Source organism: Coccomyxa subellipsoidea (assembly GCF_000258705.1).
Source record: "Coccomyxa subellipsoidea C-169, whole genome shotgun sequence".
Classification (NCBI taxonomy): domain Eukaryota; kingdom Viridiplantae; phylum Chlorophyta; class Trebouxiophyceae; family Coccomyxaceae; genus Coccomyxa; species Coccomyxa subellipsoidea.
The window spans coordinates 262,700-286,573 of NW_005178034.1; the positions used below are offsets into that span (position 1 = coordinate 262,700).

Consider the following 23,874-nt stretch of genomic DNA (forward strand, 5'->3'; position numbering starts at 1 on the left):
TTCTGCCAATTGCAAGAGGCAAGGTGCGTCCTGCAGACAAGCTGCAGTTGAAGGCTGCCAAAATCCTACCCTTGTTGGACTCGCCAGATCCAAGCAAGACCCAATCAACCGTGGTCGCGGTGCTCAGTATGTGTACCGCCCCCCCGCCAGCCGGGGCCAGCATATGGAAGATAAATTCATCTGTAAAGGACCAGGCAGATGAGAAGCTTTGGTGTAAACTGATTGAATATTTCTCAAAACAATGCGGTATTCATCGTAATGCGGTACAAATTTATTCGTCTCATGCATACAACCTTGTCATATTGAAGAATCATCAAATTGCTGTAACATGCATATTAATCATACATTGTCTACACTGCGGGACATCCCTGTAACAAGAAAACTGCTTTTGCCGTGAAGTTCATCAATAAACAAACAATCTGCAGTGCTCTGGAGCACTCCAGCATGCCTAACAACTCACCACTCACACTCACCAACAACCCTTCTCCACTGGTTCTCAATTCCATGATCAACACTGACGAAACGGCACTGACAAGAATGAGTCCATGGAGGAGACTGAGCGCTGCAAAGACACACTCAACTTCGTCCCGGCTGCTGTTTCAATAGCGGTAGTTAATCAGCTGTTGCACCGTGTACTTCCTCACCTCCAAATTGAATTGCAGCAATTTCTTCTCTTGTTCAAAGCAAGCCGCAGCAGTCCTGGCTGAACAAGAGCTGTGGGGGATTGGAATAAGGAGTCAAAACAGAGGTCTTTCATCACTAGCCCCTTGGGCTGCTGCAGTGGTGTGAGCGCCCCGTCAGGAATGTAGCCTGATCTGGACGCAAGACTGATCCAAGGAACAAAGAACATTAGACCTTATTACCCCTTTTGCATGATCAGATGCTCTGGTCAGAATCAGTCTTCCGCTTGAAAGACGACGACTGCTGCCGAAGCGGCTCGCCGGCTTCGGCCGAGCCGCCGCCGCCGCGGCCGCCGGCCGGATGCTTGCGCCGAAGCAGGCTGAACATCGAGAGCAGCGTGTTTACCGCCACGCACACAAGCGCTGTGATCCTGCAGCGAAGGCACAGACCCATGCTAGAAGCGCGGACCGCTGATGAGTAAAATTGACACAGAAGCCACTTCCCTAACTCAAGAACGGAACAGGAGCCAGCCTCAGACATGAAAAAGAATGGGGGGCATCCCATCTGACTGCTTAAGCAGCCCATCAGACCTCTGCTATCCCCCTATCTTTGCCGTATTGAACCTGACTCAGCAACTAAGCCAAAGATCACACTGCATGCCTTATGAGGTCAGCAGATGCGCACCTGACGGCCCGGCTGCTCTGCGCGCCATAGACAGCCACCAGCGCCCACACCAAGGTCAGCCCATAGGCCGTGTCACGCTCCATCTGCATCACCACAGCACCTGCAGCAGGGTCATTGAAAATCACATATGCACGGTCAAATTTGCATGGTGACAAGCAGGCCCTCAAAGTCCCCATGAGAAGATCTCTCTGACAGCCCTTGTTTTGTAGCGATTCTGAACTCGTGCAAGTCTATACAGTATATCGAGCGGCATAGGGACAATCTGGAAGGGGCTCGGCTGTACAGCAGAGGCAGGCCAAGCGAGGGAGTGCCTGAACAAACAAGTCTCCCTGCCAGCACATTGTGCAGCGATGAGCCTGCATTGAGCATGTTCTCCCCGATTCACCTGTGCTCTGGGATACAGGATCTATCTTATGTGGCTCTCAGTGCAGCTAAAGTAAACGCCCTCTACCGCCTGCAAGAAATGACTGTCCTGGATTGGCTCTCAGGGCAGCTAAAGGGTGTGCCAAAGTGCCTTACCGAGGGCGGTGACGAGGCAGATGAGAACGACTGCAAAGGCTTCCACATGGCGTTCGTCCCAGTCATACGACTCGGGCACAATGAGGATGCCAACACCGGTGGCCACGCTCAGCCAGGCGGTGTTGAGCGTCGTGGGCAGGAAGAATGCAAAGTACAGGAGCACGCTCGAGAGACTGCCGCAGGTGTCCTTCAGCCTACACAGCAGTATGAAAAGAACGTCAGGCAATAATCTGATGCTTTGATGATGCTTGGGGTGGGGATAAAGAGGCGCATGCTAGACATGCCTGCGGCGTCATTGTCCTCCAGCCATGAATGCATAATAAACTTTCTATCTGTAAACCCTTGCCTGATCAGATGCCTTGATCAGAATCGGTGCACAGAGGCCCAAGAATAAAGTCGACTAAGGCAACACATGCTAGACATGCCTGCGGCATGATGTTCTTTGGCCTGTGCAGTAGCGCATGGCAATCTGCTGCTCTGCTCCTGGGCCAGAGGTGTACTGTTTGTCCCAAGGACTGCATGCACACCGCAGCCATTTCTCCCTTTTTGGCGCTCGCACTGCCTTGTCTGTCATGCACTTTCTGCCGTATAATTTCAGAATTGATCAGTTGCAAGGCAGGACGCCACAGATTGCCTTCCGCCTGTTGCCTGCACGAAAGTCCTATGTCACAGCATGCAGGCCAGGAAGGTACCTGAAGAGGCTGAGGAGTGTGATGGCAAATCCCAGGAAGGCCCCCAGCAACAGAAACATGCAGATCCAGGGCGAGGCTGGGGCGTCCACTGTGAAGGCCACCTGCCATGCCACCTCAAAGCACCATCCAATCTGCCACCCGTACCCTGCATGAGCAGCAAGTGTCAGTTTTCTGGTGCAAGTGTAATGTTCTTGTCCTGCTCAGAAACACAAGATTTTTCTGCATGGAGCCAGCTTGTATTAGCTCCTGGTGGCAGGTCCTATTTGCATTGCTCAGGCAATACCGTCACGGAGACTACACTGTAGCATGCCCAAGCAATGCGTGAGGCACAGGGCTGGCATTTGGCTTGAAGCCAACTGCATGCAATACTCTGACTGGGGGTCTCATGACAGGCTGCTCAACAATGAGTTCATTGTAAGAAAAGCAAGCTGTGCAGGAAAGAAAACTGTTGAAGCAGCGCAAGGACTCTCACCCACGCTGTTGACAATGCGCTGCTTCCAACCGTCCGGGGTGTATCCTTGGGGCATGGCCTGATACACGACGCCCAGCCCTTGCAGGGCGAAAATGATACCCCATATGCTGAAAGCCCACCTGCAGGACCCCAGAAAACTCTTGAAAAATCAACCCCTCACCATTTGAACTCCCAATCGCCAAGGCACAGAGCCTTAAGCGTGTGAAGCAAGCTGGATACTAGCCAGGTGCATTGGCACATGAGCATGTGATGAGGGCTTCGTTTTGTAGAGGACACTTTGCTGACGAAAAGGGAAACGAAGATCATGATGCGATGCAGTGCCCACCCGGCTGGTGTGAGGGGAGTGGGATGTCTGGCGCTGACTTCTGCGTTTGTCGGGCCCAGAAGACCGGTCGAGGCCGCAATGTTAACGGCTATGAGGATTATATACCCAACCACGTTCGTCACTCGAAGTGTTATTGGCGGTAGTGATGTCCTGATCTCATTTGCCAGCAGATCCATCGCATGGCCAGCCACTGTCTGCTGCATGATTCCACCCTGCACATCAACGAATTGCTTTGGCACAGTATGAATGAAAATCCCCATCCATTAGAGTGCAGATCACTCTGAACCACCAGGGTCGTCAAATTTTCAATACTAGAGCCTCATCTAGCCAGACTACCTACAGACGCGGGAAGATCGGAGCGGCGTGCTGAGATGGCTGGAATCGTTCGATCAGTTGAGAAACGATAATCTATGTCATTTGAACCATAGATAACAAACCCATCAACAAGTTTTTACAACAATGTGTGCATCGCTGACTGGGCAAACGGCGTCTTTCAAGGATTTGGGCCACCACATGCCATCAAAATCCTCAAACAATGTTGTCGAAGCGTAGGTGGTTTATGCTGCGCCTTGATCACATGAGGTTTCCGCCCATAGATAGCATCCTCGATGATTATGATGCAGCTGTCCAGTTTGGTCATCGGGCTTGGTCTACAATCCCAAGAGTTCCCTCTCGCACTGTTGTGCACTCACAAAGCTTCGCTTGTATCTTATGTATCTTCTCTTGTATGTTCTTGCACCTCTCTTCTACCGCTTGTTAGACTTTCGAGACCTTCAGCATGAGTGCGAATAATTACACCGCTGAGCTTTAAAATTTTCAGACAAGTTATTGCAGCGATATGTAGCGCATGCATGCCAAGAGCTCTATGCCATGCAAGCAGATCCAGCTGAATCTATGCATATGGACGCCACACATGCACCGGACTACTAGAGAGGCTAGTGCATATGCACACCAAAAAAATAATAAAGTGAGAGTGCAATTGCAAGCGAAAAAGAAACACTTGTGCAATCCGTGTCGCACATAGAGCTTGATAGCATGAGAGTCCCTGATACTGGAACAATTCACTTGCACACTCCCCTGCATCCAGAGAATCAAGTCACGAGAACAACTGCCACAGCGCATTCTGAACACCATGCACATGCACGGCAGGAACGAATACATGGCATGCGGGCATCTCATTCCACTTCTTCAGGGCCAGCAGATGACCTCTCCCTTTGCGCATTGACTGCCTGCAGCTCTTTGCCAAGCTCTGCAGACTCTCCACGCAACGCACTGCCGGCAACAAATATGCGCTTGACTGCTCTTGGACTCTGAAACTGCTGCCTGTGGACACAACACCAGAGCAGCCCATGCATAATTCATCTCCTGAGCAGGCCTCCACGCTTCTGCTTCCAAGGGAGAGCTCACGCCAGGCCCTCTGCATTGCTGCTTCCAATGGTATGAAAAACCCCCAGACCCTGCGTCCTGCCGATTCCCAGGGAGATAACATGCGCGCTGCTGCTACCCAGGGAGGAAACACACGCCGAGCTCCTCACCGGAACTTGATGGACACCAAGGGGACATCCAAGTCCTCTCCCTCGTCGTCTTCACAGGCAACGACCACATCGAAATGGTTGCGCTTGGCGGGGACTTCCATCTTGGCGACGGTGCGCACAAGCTCGCTCATAGGCTTGCCTAGGCGCTCCTTGTGCTTAGGGAAGATGTTGTTGTACAGCAGGCTCTGGCCGCAAGAGATGCTGTACGCCTCCAGACCACGCTTCTGCATGGGCGCCACACAGAATGGATCAGCCACTGATGCCTTGTAAAGACTGTGTGTTCACCTGCAGCTTGCCTGATGCCAGATGCACCTTGCCTCTTTTGGCAGGGCCAGCATGTAGACCAAACCAATCTAGCTCGTATGAATTATAATATTAAAACTACAGACTGCAAACACTATTGTATTTGCAGTCACACACATCGGCGGGCCTTCCAAACAGGTGTCTGCGGGCACCTGAACCCTGCTACAGTCAGCGCTACAAGGGCATTGCTAAGAGTACAGACGCACATGACCTATTCTGTGTTGCCCCCCAACGTTACAAGTACAATGACAGGGTGTGCACCAGCAGGACAGGTGAAAGTTGCAGTAGCTAGGGGAACAACACGCAAGATTTGTCGCGTGGGCTGACCTTGAACCAGTCGATCACTTGCTGCACGGTGAGGTCTCCCTCCAGCACCCACCGGTCCCACAGGCTCCACTCCATCTCCTGGAACTTCACCGTCTGCGCATGAAGGAATTCAAATTCGAATTCGTGAACTTATGGTGGCTCATTATCACTTTTCACCAAATGGTCCTGCCTGAGGATCAGCGGTTATGATCGCTCAAATGACCACAAGTGCCGAGCCAAAGGATCAGTCTTCACAAAGCAATAAAGCACTTTCTCTTGGAGTCCTGGTGTGCACAGCTGTCGGGGCAGATCCCCTGCGTGGCACGAAAGGTGCGGACCTTGGAGGCGACGGGCTCTGACATGGCGAACAGGGGCAGCGCGAGGTTGGCAAAGGTGTTGCGGTACTTCTCCAGCGGCGCGTCCTGCACCACCTTGTACAGCTCCAAGCACACCAGGCCTGTACCAGGCCCACAAAAAAAATTGAGCAGTCCATGAGATAAGATGATCCGTGCTAGATGAGAGTCACCTGGCCTCGTGACCGATGAGTCAATCTTGCAATCTGAGGTGGAATACCCACATCAACTTGCAGGAGTGTGCAGCTGTCAAGCCTTGATTTACAACAGCACATGCACTGCAGAGCAATATGAGGGCTGGTACAAGATGATCTAAAACTGGGCCAACATGAGACCGCCTGCAGGTGCAACGCTGCAACAGCCGAAGGGTCAAGAATCATCTGTGGAGGACTGGGGTGCAGCACCTGTTGCGAGCGCGGTAGCGGTGGCGATGGCAGGGATGATCTTGCCGGCGATCAGCTTGGCCCTGAGCTTGTCCACCTCAGGGATGGAGTAGTTTCGCGCGCGCATGTTTGCCAGGCTGGCGATCAGGTCCATGTGGTAGTTGGTGTCATCATCCTTCTCAAAGGTGACCGGGTTCAGCCGGTAGCCGGACGGCAGCTTCTTTGCAGCTTCCTGTGAAGTCGCATGTACGGTCACACACAACTCAAAGCTAAGGTCAGCCATGCTACTCATTGTTAGCCGCGAGTTAGACAAGCAAAGATCGGATTCATGCAAGTAACCACCTTTCCGCATGCCAGCAACATGTGCAATTTTGGCAGGTAGGTACAAAGTCCCCTTTCTTTTGTCATTACAAGCTGGACTTCAGGAGTGGCAGTGCATGCGATCGCCTGCGCTGCATGCCCGGCTCTGAGCTCACCTCCAGTTTCTCAATGAGAGCATTGATGGCGCCCTCGTCGTCGCCCATGGAGGTGGCCTTGCTGACAGAGCTGGCCTTGGGGTCGGTCTCGATCTGCACGCCCTGCTTCGGCACAAACTCCGGCTCGTGCACATTTGCCGCTGCCTGCGCCACCTGCGCAGACACAAGAGGTCCCTCATCACATATGCCACCAGGCAAAAAGCCCCCCTCTCATCCAGCATAGATAGCCTCACTGGTCAGCCACCCATGCAACATGAGAGTCCTGCAAAGGATACACAAAAGACCTCCTGCTAACTCAGCCTGCTGCAAACTGCGGACAAATGTAAGGTTCACAGCAACAACATAGCCTTTAGGACTATATAAATTATCAACAATTTTCCCTGACACCCTCAATACGTAAGGAATCTTGTCATGCACTGAGATCCTACAAATCGGCGTCCTCTGTCCAAAAAAGAGTGCCGTGCCTTCTCGGCGCTGTGGGCCCAGGGCGGCAGCGCGATGCCGTAGACCTCGGCCCGCAGAATGGCGGCGGCCTGCGCATAGGACGCATGTGCCGGGTCGGCCGCATCAAAGTCGACGACGCAGGGGAAGCGCTTGGGGGCGCTCCAGAAGAGGGTACCGGTGGAGGTGACTGCGTCGTCCGGGAAGGTGTACACCAGCTGCGCGATGCGGTCGTGGAATTGGCGCTGCAAGCAAAAAAAAAATCGGTCTTCAGAGCATTGATGCTGTTGGTCAACAAGGTCTTCACTTAAATATTCTGGATAAGATATTAAATGAAAGGCTCCTCTGAGGCCAGAACCCTTGTCCATGCCTGGGTTGAGACGCAGATCCGTCCGGTGATGTGCAACACAGTATCCTTACCAAATGTTGCCGATCAGTGTCACCGTGCAAATGCCACAAGTGTCATGCATTGCTCGGCAAAGCCAAGAAAGGACGCTTTGTTCCCTGTAGCTTGAGCTGTCTGCGGCTTCTCTGAAATGTCCGGGACCCAACAATGTGCTGGTGGTAGATGAAGCATATATGGTAAGGGAGTTTCCCAGGCAACTAGTCAGGCAGCAAACCTGGAAGTTGTGTCGGGCCCAGGCAATGCAGTCGTCAAAGGTGACACATCGCTCAGTCTCCAGCACCTCCACCACCTTCTCTAGCTGCTCCCTCGCCGCTGAGTCACTTGCCTGCGCGCACTCATCCTTAGTAAGCTTGACATGTCAGGTGCACACTTTCAAGGAAAAATTCACAAGTGTTCTGTCAGGCCTCAGTCTAGCCAATCAGCATCACGTCAAGACACTGCCTGTTCTGCCATGGTGAGAGCTTGACCTAGCCATGACAAGTGAATGATTATGTGTTTTATTTCTGTGTCGTATCTTTGTCACAACATCACACGCACAAGGCTGCAGTGCAAAAAGCAAAAGTCTGCAGGCGTGCATGCAGTAAAACCCATGAGCATGGGATTTTGCCCACCTGTCGTACAGCAGAGAGGTATTTGGCGGGGTCGCTGAGGAAGGCGTTGGCTTCTGTGGGGTTCTTCTCCAGCATGCCCTCAAACTCGGAGCGCGCGTAGGTGAGGCAGTGGTCAATGTTGTGAGGGAAGGAGTGCAGCGTACACATGGGCGCCTGCTTCTCTGGTGGATCCCTTGATGCACCTGATCAGGCAGGGCATGCATGCTCAACGTCATGATTTATCACCCCTACATGCATGCTCACAATAACGACATTAATGTCTCCACATGCATGCTCATATTCCGACTTGATCATCTCCAAATGCCAGTCTTCTTCATGGACTCCTGTCTACCTGCCACTTACTGGCTGCGTTAAACACTCGCACAACAAGCATGAAAACAGGTCGAGAAGAATTTCCTTTTGGCGCTGGCATGCAGGGAGTGACAAGGGTGTCCAAAAGATGCCAAGTCCAGCAAGAAACCCACAACCCACCGTAGTTTTCGGTCATGCGCGGGATGACCATCTGGGTGTTGCACTTGGGCCCAAGCGTGCCGCTCTCCAGCAGGGGCTTGCAGAAGTACACGCAGCGCGAGTCCACATACAGGCGCGCGTTCACATTGTCCAGAGCGTTGACCACCACGTCCAGATTGGCCCAGAAGGTGTCGTCAAAGACGTTCTCGGAGTCGGGGGAGACCCGGTTCTGCAGCGCGCGCACCTTCAGCGCAGGATTGATGTCCTGCGCCGCCGCCGACGCCACTGTGGACTTGGCGCTGCAGGCCAGAACAAGGGAATGTGTCAGCTGGGATGCACGCTCATGAGACTTTCGCCAGTCTTGCCATTCATGCGCAGGAAGGGCAAATGGGCAAAAGGGAGCATGCGCTGCACAAAACTCAGAGGAGACCAAAAGGAAGCTGTATAGGCTTGGCCAGTATGAGTCAAGCGCACCTGCCGATGTTCCAGTCGCGGAAGAGAAATTGGCGGCTGAGGTTGCTCTTCTCAATGGTGTCATCATCGGTCAGCGTGATGAGGCCGGCGTTGTCAGTGGCGACGCCCATCATGGCAAAGTTCTTGATGAATTCGCAGCCGAGAGCGCCGGCGCCCACCAGGAAGGTGCGCAGCTGCTCCAGCTTCTGCTGCACCGTCCTGCCAAACACCGCAATCTGCCCATCGTATCGGCTCCCCTGCATTGACATCACCCCTGCCTCTCAGTGTGCTGTCAGAACATGACGGCAATATCCCATGCATGCCAGCTGCATGGAGTTTCCAATGTTGTTGGCAGCAAGCAATGGTTGTAACTCAAAGTCCCATGCATGCTGCAAGCATGCGGCTTCTCACGCCCTCTTCTGCGCGGGGTGAGCATGCAAGTTTGACACAGATGCAGTTCGCAATAGCTGCTGGCAATCATTTGATGCACCGGGATGAAAGTTGATGGAAAGGGCAAAGCACATTACCTGCAGGTCGACCTCATCAGCGCTGAGTGGCAGGTTCTCTGGCAGCGACTCCATGCTGTCAAAGTAGAACCACTGGAAGATGGGGTGGAACTTGCCAGACACCGCCTTCATCACCTGCATTGGAAAAAATTAATCCTCACTTGCAGCACTTTGCACCAATCATGCACTGAGGGAGACACAGCCAAGGTATAGAACATTGGGCGCCATTGCCATGTTGCCATATGCTAGGAAGCAGAAAAGAAGTTGATGGGTACCTCCTGGCCAACCACGCCGCCAAAGAATGCAGCCATGGGGGACAGCTCGCCCGACGCTGTGTAGGAGATTGCCTTGAGGACGGCCTCATCAATCTCGGCCTTGTCTGCAGCAGTCTCGTTGACCTTCTGTGCAATGGAGACGAACCGAATGGCGTCCTCCTCGCTGTGTGGGGCCGGCAACCTTCCAGTCTCAGCCTGCAGCAAACCACAGCAAACCGGCGCTTACATGAGCCCCCCCCGCAGAAACAAGACATGCATGCCCACATCTTTGGCACGCATGATGCACTTCATGCATAGCATTAGCATGTGCTTGTTCCCAGACCAAAACAAGATTTCTGGAGGCGACATTCAGAAAGACATGGCAAAATGATGGCAGTCCCACCTGGAAGGCATCAAGGGCCTGGAAGCCCAGGTGAAGCAGGGCCGGGCGCTCCAGCTTGGAAAAATCTGAGAACAGGAACTCGCCGGGCGTGGCCAGAGCCTCCTGCAGACTCTTGAAGGACAGCGTCTTTGTGGCCTTGTGCTGCGTCACAATGCCTCCACGGACGTAGGGGGCGTAGGTGCTCGTGTCCTCCTCCAGCTCAAATGAATGGGCCTGGAGAGTTCCATATGGGTAATGAGAACAGAAAATATGACCAATTGAGCAGTTCTAAGCATCTGCAGGTCCATACTATAAAGGCAGTAGAGCCAGCGCATGGACATGCATGCTTTCTGAAAAAATAGAAGGCTGAACTGCAGCGGTGCATGTGACAAATGCAGTGCATTTCCCTGAGGAAAGTATATGATGGCATGTACCGGCACTGCTGGGATGCAGTGAAGAACACACCTTGCAGTTCTTAACCTTGCGAGGCTTGCCATCGTTCAGATCCTCCATGCCAATGACCTCCGAGAATGTCACTTGCATGCCATCCTGCGACACCAGCCCCTTCAGAACATGCAGTTCTGACTTCATCCCGTGAAGCACTACTGCATGCAATTTCAAAACATGCGCATGGCTACCCAAGCTTTACCAAGGACACATGCATACCTGGAACTCCAACCGCTCATCCTCCACACATGTGACCAGCGTTGAGCCGCCAGGATTGGTTGTGATGCCAGCAATGATGCCGGATGCTGGGTCCTCACCTGTGTAACGAACATTGCATGATCAGGCTGAGCATTTTTAGCATCAGCATGTGCATGCAGGGCTAACATGACGAGGAAGCATGCCTCAGCTCATATTTGCTGTTAGCCACCCTGCATGTGCTTATCATTGATGCTCTCAGATGTGCATGCAACAGCTGGCCAGTCATGCAAGATGCCTTGAGCGCGCACCATCCACATCCACCACTTTGAAGGCAGGTCCAAAGTCTGTGAAGACGCTGGCAAACACCCCTCTGATGTCTGCCCGGATGAAGGCAATGTTATTCCTGTGGCAGAAGTCATTGAGTGCCTGGGCCTCTTTCAGAGGCATGCCTGTCGCCACCACAACCTGCACAGAGCATGTCATGTTGGTTTCTGCACACAGAGCTCCATTCTACCTTCATGCAGAGCATAATGTGAGCGCATTGGGCATTGAAAAATGCCACGTGATGACATGCCAGCATGATGTGCACCTGGAACTGAGAGAGGAAGTCCTCCTTGAGCTCTGTTGATGAGGCACTGACAGCCACTGCTGTGTTCAGTTCCTGCAGCTTGTCCCTGCACGCCTCCGCCCTGCAAACATCCGTGATTAGAAACTTTGCTCCTGAGGGGATGGCATCTGGATTTAGATTGAGCATGACTTCGGACCCTGATAGTGCTTGCAGAAAGGGCTGCAACACGGATCAGATCAAGGATAACTCACCTGTTCTTGCCAACATCAGCCTTGCTCAAATAGAACTGCGCTGAAAGATCCTGGATCCCAGTGTCTGCTGCGTCGTGAATGGTGACGCTCTTCACCCCAGCAAGAATCACGTTCTTGGCTGCAACAACAATACAGGCAACCACGTCAGGTACAAGGAGCAATGCAGAAAGACACCATTGCACAATTACACTGAAAAACAAGAATACATCCTCGTTTTAACAATGAGCTGGTCCGTCAATAGGGCAGGTGCTTCAACACAGCCAGATCGGTGGACACAACTAGAAGCTACTGCAGATATTTAGAGCCTGCGACATCCTAAGCGCATGCCATGAGGATATGAACAAATTCTCGAATGCGCAGTTGAGCTTCACATCAGGCTGGTCATGAAAGCAGCCCTTGCGTAATATATATTCAGCACAAACTTTCTCTCCTTAGCTCTGTGCTTAGCAATCGCTATCGCGATGTGATCGCATGTGCTACAGAGCAAGGCAGCATCTGCTGCTGGTAAATATGTTGGCGTCGATCCTCACCTACTTCCACTCCAAGTCCCAGAGCACCGACGATCAGGACATTGGAAGCGGCCATACGCCGCATGGACTCCCGGCCGTATACAGCGAGCTGTCTACTGTGCAAATCTTCATCAATGACGAGGCCATCACCAGCCTTGCTGACACCGTTCGCTGCGCTACCATCCTGCATTCTGAGCTTCTTGGCCTGAGAGTCCTCACTTCTCTCTGAGCTTCTCTTAAGAGACATCCGCCGTTCAATTCACCAAGCTGGGCTTCGCACTAGCCCCAGCACATCTGCATGATCACGGTCAACGATTCACAGCATTACAGCAGTAAACTGCCTTCGAGGAGAGGCTCTCCCAGAGAGACACTCGATCAGGGTTAACCCTTGATAAGAAGGAAAATATTACAGCCGCTCAAAAACCCTAATATTGAAATATCGCGTTCAGCAGTAAAAGGAATCAAAGCAGCAATCGAGCAGCACTCCATCTCTTTGCATGTCCAGGTCGTGAGGAGGACTCCTTCTATCGAATGTGCATTCCCGCCGCGACCGGGAGACCGGTAACATGGAAGGAGTTGAAGCTGCACGCAACTGCTGAGGATCTGTGGGTGGCTGTCAACGGCAGGGCGTATGACCTCACAGAGTATCAGCACCTGCACCCTGGAAGCGCGCTTATATTGCAACATGTTGCAGGTTATCAACATGTCTGCCCACCGGAACAATTTGCTGCACGAGCCTGCCTACCCTGATGACGAACAAGTGCGAAACCCCAACAGGCCCAAACTTTACGGTAATACTCAAAGCTTGAGTTGGTCAATGCAGGCACAGACGCGTCTGAAGCGTTTCAGGCATTCAAGCATCCCACGTCAGCCAGGCTGACGATGCTGAAGTATGGCGTGGGCTTCATGGAATCAGCCAGGGAGAAGCCACGTACTGACGCAGCTCAGCAGCTAATTCAAGTGCGGAGCAAAATGGAAGCAGCTGGACTTTTCAGGGTCAACTACTGGAACTACGTCGTTCTGGCAGCTGGCCTGGCGGTGGCCTTCATTGCTGTCCTGCTCTGCGTGAAGGAGAGATGGGTGGTGCCAGGCGCTCTTTTACTGTCCCTCTTCTGGCAGCAGGTGAGCCCGCTCAGCTCATTGAATGTCTTCTCAATCGTTCTCTCTCTAAGGTTTTCATAGGTCTACTTGCTCGGGGTACCCTACCTTCGAGAAAGTGGGACAATAACAGCTGAGTCACAACACTGTGACAAAATCGCTGCTCATGGGTGATGAATGGCCAGCAGCTGTACGTTAGCGTATAAGTCAGAGGCTGCATGTCTTAACTAGATGTTTGGTTGATATGCAGCTGGCGCTGGTGGGCCATGATGTGGGCCACAATCAGATTCTGAGGACACGCAGCCTAGATTCCATGATCGGCATTGGTATCACGCTCTTCCTAGGAGCCAGCGTGCAGTGGTGGAAGTACAATCACAACACTCACCACGTCACCCCCAACTCCAGCGAACATGATCCTGACATTCAGGTGCGTGCTCTTTCTGCTTCTCACCAGACCTGCCTATGCTTGCTGCTCATCAGGAAAGTCCTCTGGCATGCTATTAAAGTCGCAATGGTTACACAGCATTAATGCATTTCAAGTCATGCACATTACTGAGACTTTGCGTGTGGTTGCAGCACCTGCCCTTCTTTGCGCTGTCAAACCAGTTCTTCAGGAATCTCCGTTCCACATTCTACCAGGCCACGATGGTGTTTGACAACGCCGTGACCAAGATGATGATCAGTGTGCAGCATTACACCTTCCTTCCCATGATGCTCGTTGCCCGCTTTGGTGAGCTCTTCTTGCCTGGCATGCATCAGCGCTTTGCTCGTCCCCTGTCGTCTAGCTTCCTGCTGCACCATGCATGACATCTTTTTGACATGACATGCAGCCGCAAGGAAGTCATGCATGCTCGGTTCGGCTCTGCATGCTGGTATTCAAATGTCAGGGTGTCTGCAGAGCTAAGCTTTTCTCATTTTGCTGTACAGGCTTCTATGCCATGAGCACATTCCACCTGCTGGCCAAGGGCAGGCCAGCCATCTACAAGCCATTCGAAGTGGCAGCATTCCTGGGGTTCTTTACATGGTGCAAATCCTGCCTCCAATAAGAATCTGCTCTTGTGGTAGACCGTATTGCTTCACAGGCCCATTTGCAGGCAACCTGAGATGTGCTGCAGTTGGTCTGGGTGCATTTGCAGAATTCTCAGTGTTTCATGCATGTTTGCAGGTACCTTGCCCTCTGCTTCTGCCTGCCAACATGGACCGAGCGCATCCTCTTCTTTGTCATTTCGCATGCATGCTTTGGCATCATCAACCTGCAGGTGCGCAGGCATCTTCTTACCTGCCTGATTTTTCAGCATTGGGGTCACATGCATGTCATTTTCTGAGCCCTGCAGGGCCGGCATAGACGACCCACTATGGCATGTACAATAAGGAAGCCTTGGGCTGTTGCCTGCAGACCACCCTCAATCACTGGAGCCGGCCAGTCGAGAACGGCAGTGCTCTGGAGAACTATGGCAATGACTGGACCACCACCCAGGCAAGTTCACCTGTCCAGGAACAGAGACTCAAGCTCCAGGCCGATAGCATTTGATGTATTGTTTCATAGCCAGAAGCATCTGCTGTCTGCTTCCTCTTGACCACCAGCAACAAGACAGAGCGTGACCTAGCTTTCCTTGGACATTCACTGTGGCCTGCATACCAGCTCATACCCTGCCTTTGTAGAAAGTTTCTAGAAAGCATGGAGTGCCTGTGTGCAGTTGAGGGCAAGAGTGCATGCAAGACATACAGGGCAGCTTGCAATGAGCACTTTTTCAAGTGCCTGTGACTGACATGTCTCCAGTGCTGTGTCAACAGATGGCGGCCACTAACAATGTGAGCTGTCCGGAGTGGATGGACTGGTTTCATGGGGGCCTGCAGTACCAGATAGAGCACCACTTGTACCCTGACCTGCCGCGGCACCACCTGAGGGCAGCCTCTGCCTATGTGCGCCCCATGTGCGCCAAGCTGGGCATCAAGTACCACTCGCCCACTTTTTTCCAGGTGAGCACTGCCCTGATCAGTAAATAAAGCAACGCAGTCCTGGATGACCTTGAAAAGATGAAGCGTTTTAGAAGGGGGTCGGCTCTCTGGCTGATGGTAAATTTCATGTTATAGCGCCCCAGTTCCAGGCTGTTGTCTGGTGCAGCTGTGAAGAGCATTTGTTCTGGGATGCTCTGTTGTCAGAATACAAGGTATGCTTAAAGTTGCAGGGCCATGAGTGTCTATCAATAAGGCACCAAGGCTGTCTTGCTGATTGTGTGGTGTCTTTGCTGCAACAGGCGATTGGGGAGGTCCTGGGAGCTCTGAAGGTTGTAGCGAGTCAGGCTCGGAATTTGCCCAAGGAGCACGTCCTTGTGAAGTAGCACGTATTCTAGAATTTGTTTCAATGCAGCCAATTTGATGCTATTCTTGAGCACGTAGGCCAGGAGGAGTTCATGATTTCATCTCGGCATGCTTCCTGAAACTGGTCTGTATGGTTTCTGCGATTTCCTGTCTGAAGATACTTAAACTGCTTGCGTTTCCACATTCGTTCCAACCTATGAGCACGAGCCGGTGCGAAGGTTGTGCAATTTTGGAGGTCCCCTTTAGCCTCCAGACTGTGCTGAAAAGCCAGCAGAGCTCTGTGGCAGGGGAAGCCAGCAGGATGAGCCTTCAAGCTCGCCCACTTCTCATCAAATTGCAGGTCCTGAATTGTCTTATACCAGGGTTGAACACTCGCGGCAGGTGTCCTAGCATGCTATGCGGAGGGACGGAGCACCAATGATTTGCTCTTTTTTGGGGGGAGCAGTATCTTTCTAGTCGAATGGCACAAATGCGGGTCTTGCCGTGGCAAGTATTCTTCGCGTGTCCGTATTTGCGCTGAATCCTGAAGAGTAGGGGAGAGACTACGGGTATTTCAACTTTCATGGTAGAACAGGGGATATCATTTTTTTTATGAATTTAGCAGACATCCCAAGACGGGAGATGAAGGCCTGAAGGTCTCCAGCAAAATTACAACTGTAATGAGCACCCAGATATCGATAACACTGTTCAAATTACAGAACACAAATCGAGCAGTACGCATGGAGAACCATCCAAATCCCACAACATGGGCCATGCCAGACAGTGTATCATGATTACGGCCTATGCCGTTTGTGAATTCTTGACCTACACAGTTCAAACCTCAAAACCAAAAGGATTTCCATTGCCTCCCAACTTTTTTTCTGCTTCTCTGGCACACCGAGCGCCTGACATGCAGGAAAGAAATATACTGCCAATACATGGATGTACATCTGAACAAAGCCAGCTGCAGAGTAAAGGGCCTATTGGCGTCCGTTCAAATATGAAGAGAAAAATGGATACACACTGTGGCAAGCAGTGAATGCAGATGGCAACCCTCCAAACCAAGCAATGCCGCTCAAAAGCAGCGGCTGTCTAATTGCATGTGTGCATCTGACACCCTTTTATGTACTGCACCTCCAAATTTCTGCCTTCACCAGAACATCCAAGCCCTGCTATGCCTGGTGTGCTCACCACACTTGAAGTAATGCGCTGTCCTGTGTCGCTGTGACAGATACCTCAAGGATCTGCCACCATACGAAGCATCAACTCCCATCGACGCTTGAGCCCTTGAGAAGTTCTTCAATGTGCCTAGATGCCACAAGCACAGGCAAGGTAGCTGCTCTGCTGCAGGGAAGTTGCTCACCAGTTCTTCCCAAAGGTCATAAAAGTGCTGATTGCAATACATGTTGTGCATATTGTACAGGCGTGGTTTCTATCTACCAAATGATATCTGCTCTGCCAAATCCAACTGAAGCTTCAACTTGAATGCAAAATGTGTCAGCATCATCGCCGTGTTGCTCACTGTGATGCCTACCGATCATGCCATGTCCTCAAAAGTTGTTCTGCTCGTCTTGCTGTCTACCAATCTTTGATGGTACAGGCTGCCTGGTTGAGACAAGCCTTTCTCTGCTACACCATCTCATAACTTGTACAGCATTGGTACCCTCCCATCCATCATGTCGGGACTGGGATTCAAATACAAGAAGATTTCTCTATTTGCTACTACAGGCCAAGAAAGAAAAAGGAGCAACACTGACGCCTGGGCGCTGTTGCACAGTCGTACTGACTCCTTGCTTGAAACAGCACCAGTTTACATGTATCCTTGCCAAGACTTGACTCTGGGAAGACCAGCCGCTGCCTGGGTGGGCAGCACATTGCCTCCTGCTTCCTTGTAAGATGCACATCTTTGCAGATACTGCTGGCAGCAACCAGATAGGCCTTGTCGTTTATAAGGCACAAGAAGAGTCTTTCGTTTATACCCGTGCTGATGTGGCATGGCGAGCGGAGCGCGGCGTTGCCTCCTCCAGTTGCGTGCTGATGTGGCTGGTTGCTGTGGCGCGCGTCAGATGAGGCGTTCCTCCTCGGTGGCGTGCTGATGTGGCGGAGTGGGGACGGCGGAGCAGCCCACGAGCGCCAGCTTGTACATCATGAAGCCCATCAGCCCAGTCAGCACTTGGCGCACCTACAACCCACGCCCAAAAGGCGATCAGTTAAACTGTATAGACTGTGCACCGTAGTCATCGCGCTATCAAATCTAATAAGAAAAGTCTTTGACCCATTCGCAGGCCGGGCTCCGGCCTAGGACCCCTGGCTGCTTCACCAACATGATGAAGGTAGCAAATCTGCTTGATGCAAATTTTCTTGGAGAATTGTCCCCCTGGAGTTTTAAGTAGAGCATGCTCAGGTAAGAAGGAATTGCCCCTTATCTCTGTACTACATGTGCGCATCCTAACTGTCCCTCCTGCTGGTGCCGTTTCCCTTGACACTCTGTCAGTCTGTCTGGGAGTTCCAGTCGATTTGAGCAGACTGAAAGACTTACAAGACTGGAGCTAAAGCGGGCATTCCCACCTCGAGGATCTGCTGCAGGGCAAGGACATCGTCGCTGCTGCCACCGCTGGAGGCCTTGAGGCCCCAGACAGCGCCCAGTGAGAGGCCGGCCACCGCCATCAGGCGCACCGTGCTGCTGCCCATTATGCGCTGCAGCGTCTGAGCCGGGCCCGGCAGTATCACCTGCGCACACAGATTACATTTGGTATTTTCTCTAACACCATCAATACCCCTCCGTCCAGGGTCATAGGGTACGGCACACCACGACTCAGCATATGCAGCACCCCTTTTCCAAAGCCACTTAATCGAGACGGCACAGCGATGATCCGCCTAGCGCATCACTCCTCTTCAGCCTCTCAGGAGGGCTAAATACAAACCAGACTTGCACATAATGGCAGAGGTCCTGGTTGTGAAGGCAAGGTGGCAAATAAGTAGGCCAAGTTTCAAAAACGGCACCACGCTTACAATTGTAAACAAAAAGAACCAAGCTATTCAAGTGCGAACGTGCCAAAACTTTACGTTTCTACCTAATGTCTGCCTTGAACACGGCAAATGAGCGTCTGTCTCCGACTCCTCCCCTCTCGTGCCGCACGAAACACAAGCGTACTGAGGGTCCGCGTCCAGCCATCAGCAATGGGAAAGAAGATTTCATTGTGATAGGCAGGCCATATGCGCACCCGGGTTGAGTAGGCGCCGCTGCCGGGTAGAGAGTCGACGTTGGCCTGCAGCATGGACTGGTACGCCAGCCCCACAGCGCCTCCAGCCAGGAAGGGCTCGGTGGCCGGCCAGCCTCCCATGCTGTAGCAGAGGGAAGAGCCGGCCGCCACCAGCGCCGCTGTTGTGACCAAGATTCGGTCCTTGAGCGAAGAATAATCCAGCATGCCTGCCGCGTGCAGCATCGCAGCCTGCTCCTGCGCATGCATGCCCCCGGCAGGGATCAGACACCAGGGGATTTGAGTGTAGGGTCTTGTGTGATGTCCTTGCGTCGTCACTAGTTGCTTTGTGTGCCGCAGTACAACTCCCCAGCCATCATCACCAGCAGCCATTATACCTCTGAGGGTTCGGCTTCCAGTAGAGGGCTGACTCTTGGAACCCTTCATAGCCATGCAATCCGGGGGACTGCGCAGTATCTGTGCAGAGGTTGTAAAAGTGACAGGAAGGAATGGTGGAATGTTGCAACAGCATCTGCCACAATGTGCTTTGAAACTTGCTCGCAGGAGATGCGCCAATACGTGGAATGGTGGAATTGTACATGCCTCTTCAATCTGGTGTGGCAAGCAAAAGTGCAATTTAAAACAAAGAGCCCTGAAGTCAACCACATCCCACACCTGCATGTGCGCCTCCTGTGGACACATACAGCGAGTAGATACAAAAATGCCCCCCAACATGGTGGCATGCGCGCACCCTTGAGAGGATGACGGCGCTCTCGCCGCTGCCATAGACTACAGAGTCGGCGGGTACGGGCGCCAGGAAGCCGGCAGGAACGCCGCCGTAGCCCAGCGCCTCACGGCACACAAACCGGTCGGTGTGGCGCGTCCGCGACGAGCACACCGTCACCTGGTAAAAGGCAAGCCCAGTCCTTTTCTCAAAACCATTATTACTAAATTCCAGTCCTCAGGACCGTATCATTGCTCACCGTTAATCACTCGTTCCTTGCATGTTCTCCACCTGTCAAAGCCACTGGCCCACTCACACCAAATTCTCCAACCTCTCAGGAGCTTGATGACGAATTCTACGGTCTGTGGGGACCTGCAATCGCTGACGATTCATGGGAACGCAGCTTTTTATGGGTATGAGTGCAAAACATCCGTATAGATCCAATATCTGGTCATGAGCTCCTGGAAAAATCACAGCAGAATACCTTGCAGCCCGTGCAGGTTGAGACCATATGCATGCAAGTTGATCAGTGCATACGTACACAATCTTGCACTCGAGAGGCGGATTCCCCACCTCATCCACTCTCCAGGACCCCTCTTCAGGCGCCACCATCAGCGAGGCAATCGGGCCCAGCTCCGGCCCTGCACAATGCCAAACATCTCAATCACAATGGCAACATCCCCTGGACAAGAATTCAGGAGGTTCTTCATTTAACAGATTAGATATAGGACCCCCCTGGAATGTTGGATGTAAAAGCAGGCACACTGACTGGCAGGAATTGGAGCGGCAGCGCTTCTTCAAACCAGAAGGCGCAATTCTGATGCGAAGATCGGCAGACAACTCTGTGATTGAGAGAAGCAGCAGTGTGTTGATATCACCAAAGAGGCAGAACACCAATACTCCAAGAGAAAGTGATCAGGAGACAGGTAGTTGATATCCATGACATCTGCAATACAATCTGGTAGAAGGTGAAGGTGACCGCAGCCGCACCGAGGAAGGAGACCTCGTCAACGGCCCCCCCCTGGAATCGCTGCTTGAGGGCGGCGGAGCGCGCGCGGCTGGTGGAGGCCGCCTTGAGCACGCGCTTGCAGTCAGCGCCAGCCTCCTTGTCCACCACCTTTGGCAGCAGGCACACACTCGTTGGGACCAGACTTGTCAAGAATGAAAGTAGATCAAGGATAGAGTGTTAGTCTGAACCCAGAATGAGGGTATCCAAAAGGGCATCAGGAAACAAATCTGTCTGAAGCCAGGGGCAGGCATACCAACATTGCATCAGAAGAAAGATCAGTCTGATTCAGTGCAAGGGGAACCAAATATGTAAGGGCCGGAGTACCATTCTGGTCTTCAATGCCTGGACAGGCAAAGCATGAGCCGGAGCAGAGCACTATTGGCTACAGCAAAAGCTTCTGAGGGAAGAATGCTCAAACCGCAGAATTGGATTGGTTCAGGAGACCGTAAGAATTGTAGAAAATCCAAATGCGGCAAAACGCACTATGGGACAGGATCATCCAATCCTTTGGGAGATCCTTCAGCAAGTTATGCAGCAGTATCCAGTGTTGCTAAACTCTGAGCTCCATCAGACGCTTTCCTTGGGCCATCAAAAGCACAGAATCTCCTGTGTGCAAGAGCTTGAGACGAAGATCACAGTGAGATGAAGAGAAGGCTTAAGGGGTGATGGAAAGGTTGACAGGCAAGTTTGACGGGTGCTGGGTGGGCTGGGCAGGAGGCAGACCTTGCAGATGGCCAGGGCGTCTTGCTCAGCTGCGAGTGGGTCGTTGAGAGGGGAGATGCGGTGCAGCAAAGCTTGGCCGTCCTCTCCAATAAGGCAGACCTGGACAAGACAGTAGACAAAGTTAGTCACTACTAATGCTCCAGAATGCCAGTGACACAGAGGTGAAGTCGTGCTGCTCATTGCAGGGCCACCACAGTTGCCACCAGTGTCAGACTTTCTGCTGTGCAAAGGCTACAGCCCCGCTCAAAATGCAGGGCTCTGATTGCACGAATCTCTTTATAGACGGTCTAAATTTGGAGGTCTCCGAAGTAACGAAGCACAAGAATTTTGAGGTCTTGAGTACAAGCCATACACGCACTTAGAGGAGCAGAACAATCTCTCACCTGCACGCCAGCGCCTGGAACATCAAGACCACAGCCCCTGCCAAAGCCGGTGCTGAAGCGCAGCGTGTACACTGTGTGGTCCTTCTGGCTTGCCTGCGCATGCCGCACTACAGGTGAGGACATAGACGAACAAAAAGCTTTGCGTGTGGCAAGTCAAGATGTCAATAATTGAAGTAGCACCCGTTGACATACTAAAATCGACTGCTTCTCTCGGAACACTTGGACGCAGAGAATACACAAGAATGATGATGACGTATTGAGGGAAATCGCGTTTCCTCAAAGGCCAAGCAATCAACCTCTTCCTGAAGAGGTGAACCAGGGTTTAGAGAGAAGGAACCACCCACGAAATGCGGATCTCACCAAGCATGCTTTGCCCGTTCCCAACAACTTCTGGGGAACGAGCAAGCCTCTTTTAAATTCTGCAGGCTTCTGCAAGGGACTGGACTGTGGGTTGGTTGTTTCGGAGCATCGTATCAAACGCTGGCGCTTGGATGCGCTGACAACCTGTCTTCTCACAGTGATGCTTCCTAAGGAGGCGAGACTGACAGAGCCGCCACAACACACAGCGCCTGCGGCCTTCATCCTGTCAAAACGCGTCAAGGGCTCTTGATGGACTCCTGCCTTCAAAATTGAGACTTTAGATACACAGCAGGGTATAAATTTACAGACTATAATACAGTAGTTAATAGCAATACACAAGATAGCTCAGACTTGATGCCTTCCTCAGATTTTGCAAGATATTGCCTCAACTATTGATGCAAAGCGCGCAGAAACTGCAAGGGTCTATAACGCTGACACAGCACCAACAGTGCAGCTCCCTTGCATCAGGGGTCTTATAGATAGCCCTGCTAGGGTTCTATAAATAGCTGTGGTCGATCAATCTGATTGGAGACACTGTCATTGTGGCACCTCGTTATACTTTAAAGACCCATTTTGACTCATCTCAAGATCAATCAAGTCAGCTACAGGGCTGCAGGGATAAAAATCTGACGAGTTGTGTCCTTCAAGGACCAAACCTCACACGAACTTGAGTGACCTTTCTGTCCGCTGTGCGTCTCAGACGTGATTTGCAATACATGATGTGCTCTTGGAGAGGATCAAATGATTGCTTGCAGAAAATAGTTCCGGTCCTCCATGTGCTTCATGGTATCGCTTGAACTCGAACGAGAGTACATGCAAGTGACCATTACTTCCGATCAATAAAAGACGATGGCGACTCTCCCCGGCTGCGAAGGATCGTTGCGTTAAAAATTGTGAGAGATCCTGGTGAGCGCACAATCGGTTTGATCCTCATGCGCATAGAGACTGCAGCTCCCCCTGACTTGCCTTTTCCCATACAGCAACACTTTGGCAGCTGGCAACTGCAGCAGCACATTCAGCTGAATCATATAATATAATGTTGCTGTGTCGCTGAAGACGCTGAGCTGGGAGCAACTCGCGAAAATTAGACGGTGTAGCGGCTCTGATGTTCTGAGGTCATGTCATGCAGCTCCGGCTTCTGTTGTTGAATACCGGTCCCCTGATGAGGGCCTGGGATGATGCCTGTGACATCCCAGGGTGACAGCTTAGGGGCATTTCTGAAGAACATCGGCAAAAAGATAAATGATCATGGTACGGCACATGCCTATTTCATCAATCAGATGTCAAGATTGGCATTGGACACGACCACATGTCGGTTTTCCAAGTACACTTACTGTATATAATACGTATTGAGATTAGAAAGCAAAGTCTTGAACTATTGCCACCATGTGATACACCCTTATCAAGTCGCTGCCATGCGTGCGATGCTTGCGGCGTTGTGAAGCCATGCCCTTACAGTGGTGATCATGAAGTGTATCCTTGGTATAACAATATTAGATTGGTAAATTGCTAATTTGTCATGGGCATGCACTGGCCGGCCGAAGGCGCACTGGAGATGAGGATGTAAAGCTGTATGCTATTGAGGGGAAGAGAGATGACAAGACATAAGAGGCAGTGCCAGCGTGGAGGAGATAGAAAAGGGCTGCCTCGCGGTGTGTTGCAGTGCCAGTGACATCTCCGGGCAAGCACCTTACGTGTGATTTGAGCTCTGTGATTCTGATGACTTTTGCAGCTTTCCTCGAGGCACTGTGAGAGAATTCACAGCATTGATTACATGCCATGGGATGCTGTGTCAATTTTATGGATTACTCTCACCAAGTTTTGTCCCTATGCCACTGTGTGCGCTTTCACACAGCGACATCCTCCAAGCCAGTGGTTCATAATTGGGTTCACCAGTCTCAAAGAATGAGCAGCTTTTGCTCCTCAGAGGA

At 52.0% G+C, this 23,874-nt stretch overlaps 5 protein-coding genes across 5 annotated transcripts; 2 read left to right on the forward strand and 3 right to left on the reverse strand.

Moving 5' to 3' along the window:
- Positions 1-309: 309 nt before the first annotated feature.
- On the forward strand, positions 310-966 carry COCSUDRAFT_33325 (hypothetical protein). Its single transcript, XM_005647062.1, has one exon. It carries the CDS (start codon positions 445-447, stop codon positions 604-606), a length of 162 nt encoding a protein of 53 aa, XP_005647119.1. The 5' UTR covers positions 310-444; the 3' UTR covers positions 607-966.
- Positions 967-2,485: 1,519 nt separating this feature from the next.
- On the reverse strand, positions 2,486-3,489 carry COCSUDRAFT_16124 (hypothetical protein; the record flags this gene model as incomplete). Its single annotated transcript, XM_005647063.1, has 3 exons — positions 2,486-2,661; positions 2,989-3,107; positions 3,314-3,489. 3 exons carry the CDS (start codon positions 3,487-3,489, stop codon positions 2,486-2,488), a joined length of 471 nt encoding a protein of 156 aa, XP_005647120.1.
- Positions 3,490-4,093: 604 nt separating this feature from the next.
- COCSUDRAFT_53589 (ubiquitin-activating enzyme E1) lies at positions 4,094-12,459 on the reverse strand. The gene is made up of 19 exons (XM_005647064.1): positions 12,167-12,459; positions 11,637-11,754; positions 11,407-11,506; positions 11,126-11,282; positions 10,839-10,936; positions 10,638-10,721; positions 10,194-10,406; positions 9,812-10,006; positions 9,558-9,671; positions 9,052-9,287; positions 8,599-8,876; positions 8,128-8,309; positions 7,731-7,841; positions 7,134-7,355; positions 6,670-6,822; positions 6,215-6,425; positions 5,796-5,914; positions 5,479-5,571; positions 4,094-5,072 (listed from the first exon to the last, which is right to left on the reverse strand). The coding sequence occupies exons 1-19, from the start codon at positions 12,390-12,392 to the stop codon at positions 4,845-4,847; spliced, it is 3,138 nt and encodes a 1,045-aa protein (XP_005647121.1). The 5' UTR covers positions 12,393-12,459; the 3' UTR covers positions 4,094-4,844.
- Positions 12,460-12,676: 217 nt separating this feature from the next.
- On the forward strand, positions 12,677-17,421 carry COCSUDRAFT_47604 (fatty acid/sphingolipid desaturase; the record flags this gene model as incomplete). The annotated part of the gene is made up of 8 exons (XM_005647065.1): positions 12,677-12,839; positions 12,969-13,267; positions 13,494-13,670; positions 13,820-13,973; positions 14,171-14,267; positions 14,409-14,502; positions 15,038-15,223; positions 15,502-17,421. The coding sequence occupies 8 exons, from the start codon at positions 12,677-12,679 to the stop codon at positions 15,583-15,585; spliced, it is 1,254 nt and encodes a 417-aa protein (XP_005647122.1). The 3' UTR covers positions 15,586-17,421.
- A 32-nt stretch (positions 17,422-17,453) lies between these two features.
- Positions 17,454-22,165, reverse strand: COCSUDRAFT_66290 (hypothetical protein; the record flags this gene model as incomplete). Its single annotated transcript, XM_005647066.1, has 9 exons — positions 17,454-17,726; positions 18,113-18,274; positions 18,769-19,002; positions 19,496-19,648; positions 20,042-20,109; positions 20,459-20,585; positions 21,201-21,299; positions 21,584-21,676; positions 22,148-22,165. 9 exons carry the CDS (start codon positions 22,163-22,165, stop codon positions 17,607-17,609), a joined length of 1,074 nt encoding a protein of 357 aa, XP_005647123.1. The 3' UTR covers positions 17,454-17,606.
- Between the last annotated feature and the right edge of the window lie 1,709 nt (positions 22,166-23,874).

Coding starts and splice junctions, on each gene's coding strand:
- COCSUDRAFT_33325 (XM_005647062.1), top strand. CDS start 445: ATGCCTAACAACTCACCACTCACACTCACCAACAACCCTTCTCCACTG.
- COCSUDRAFT_53589 (XM_005647064.1), bottom strand. CDS start 12,392: ATGTCTCTTAAGAGAAGCTCAGAGAGAAGTGAGGACTCTCAGGCCAAG. Junction 9,672..9,811: donor GCGGCGTGGTTGGCCAGGAG/GTACCCATCAAC, acceptor TTTCCAATGCAG/GTGATGAAGGCGGTGTCTGG. Junction 7,842..8,127: donor ACCTCTCTGCTGTACGACAG/GTGGGCAAAATC, acceptor GAGTGCGCGCAG/GCAAGTGACTCAGCGGCGAG.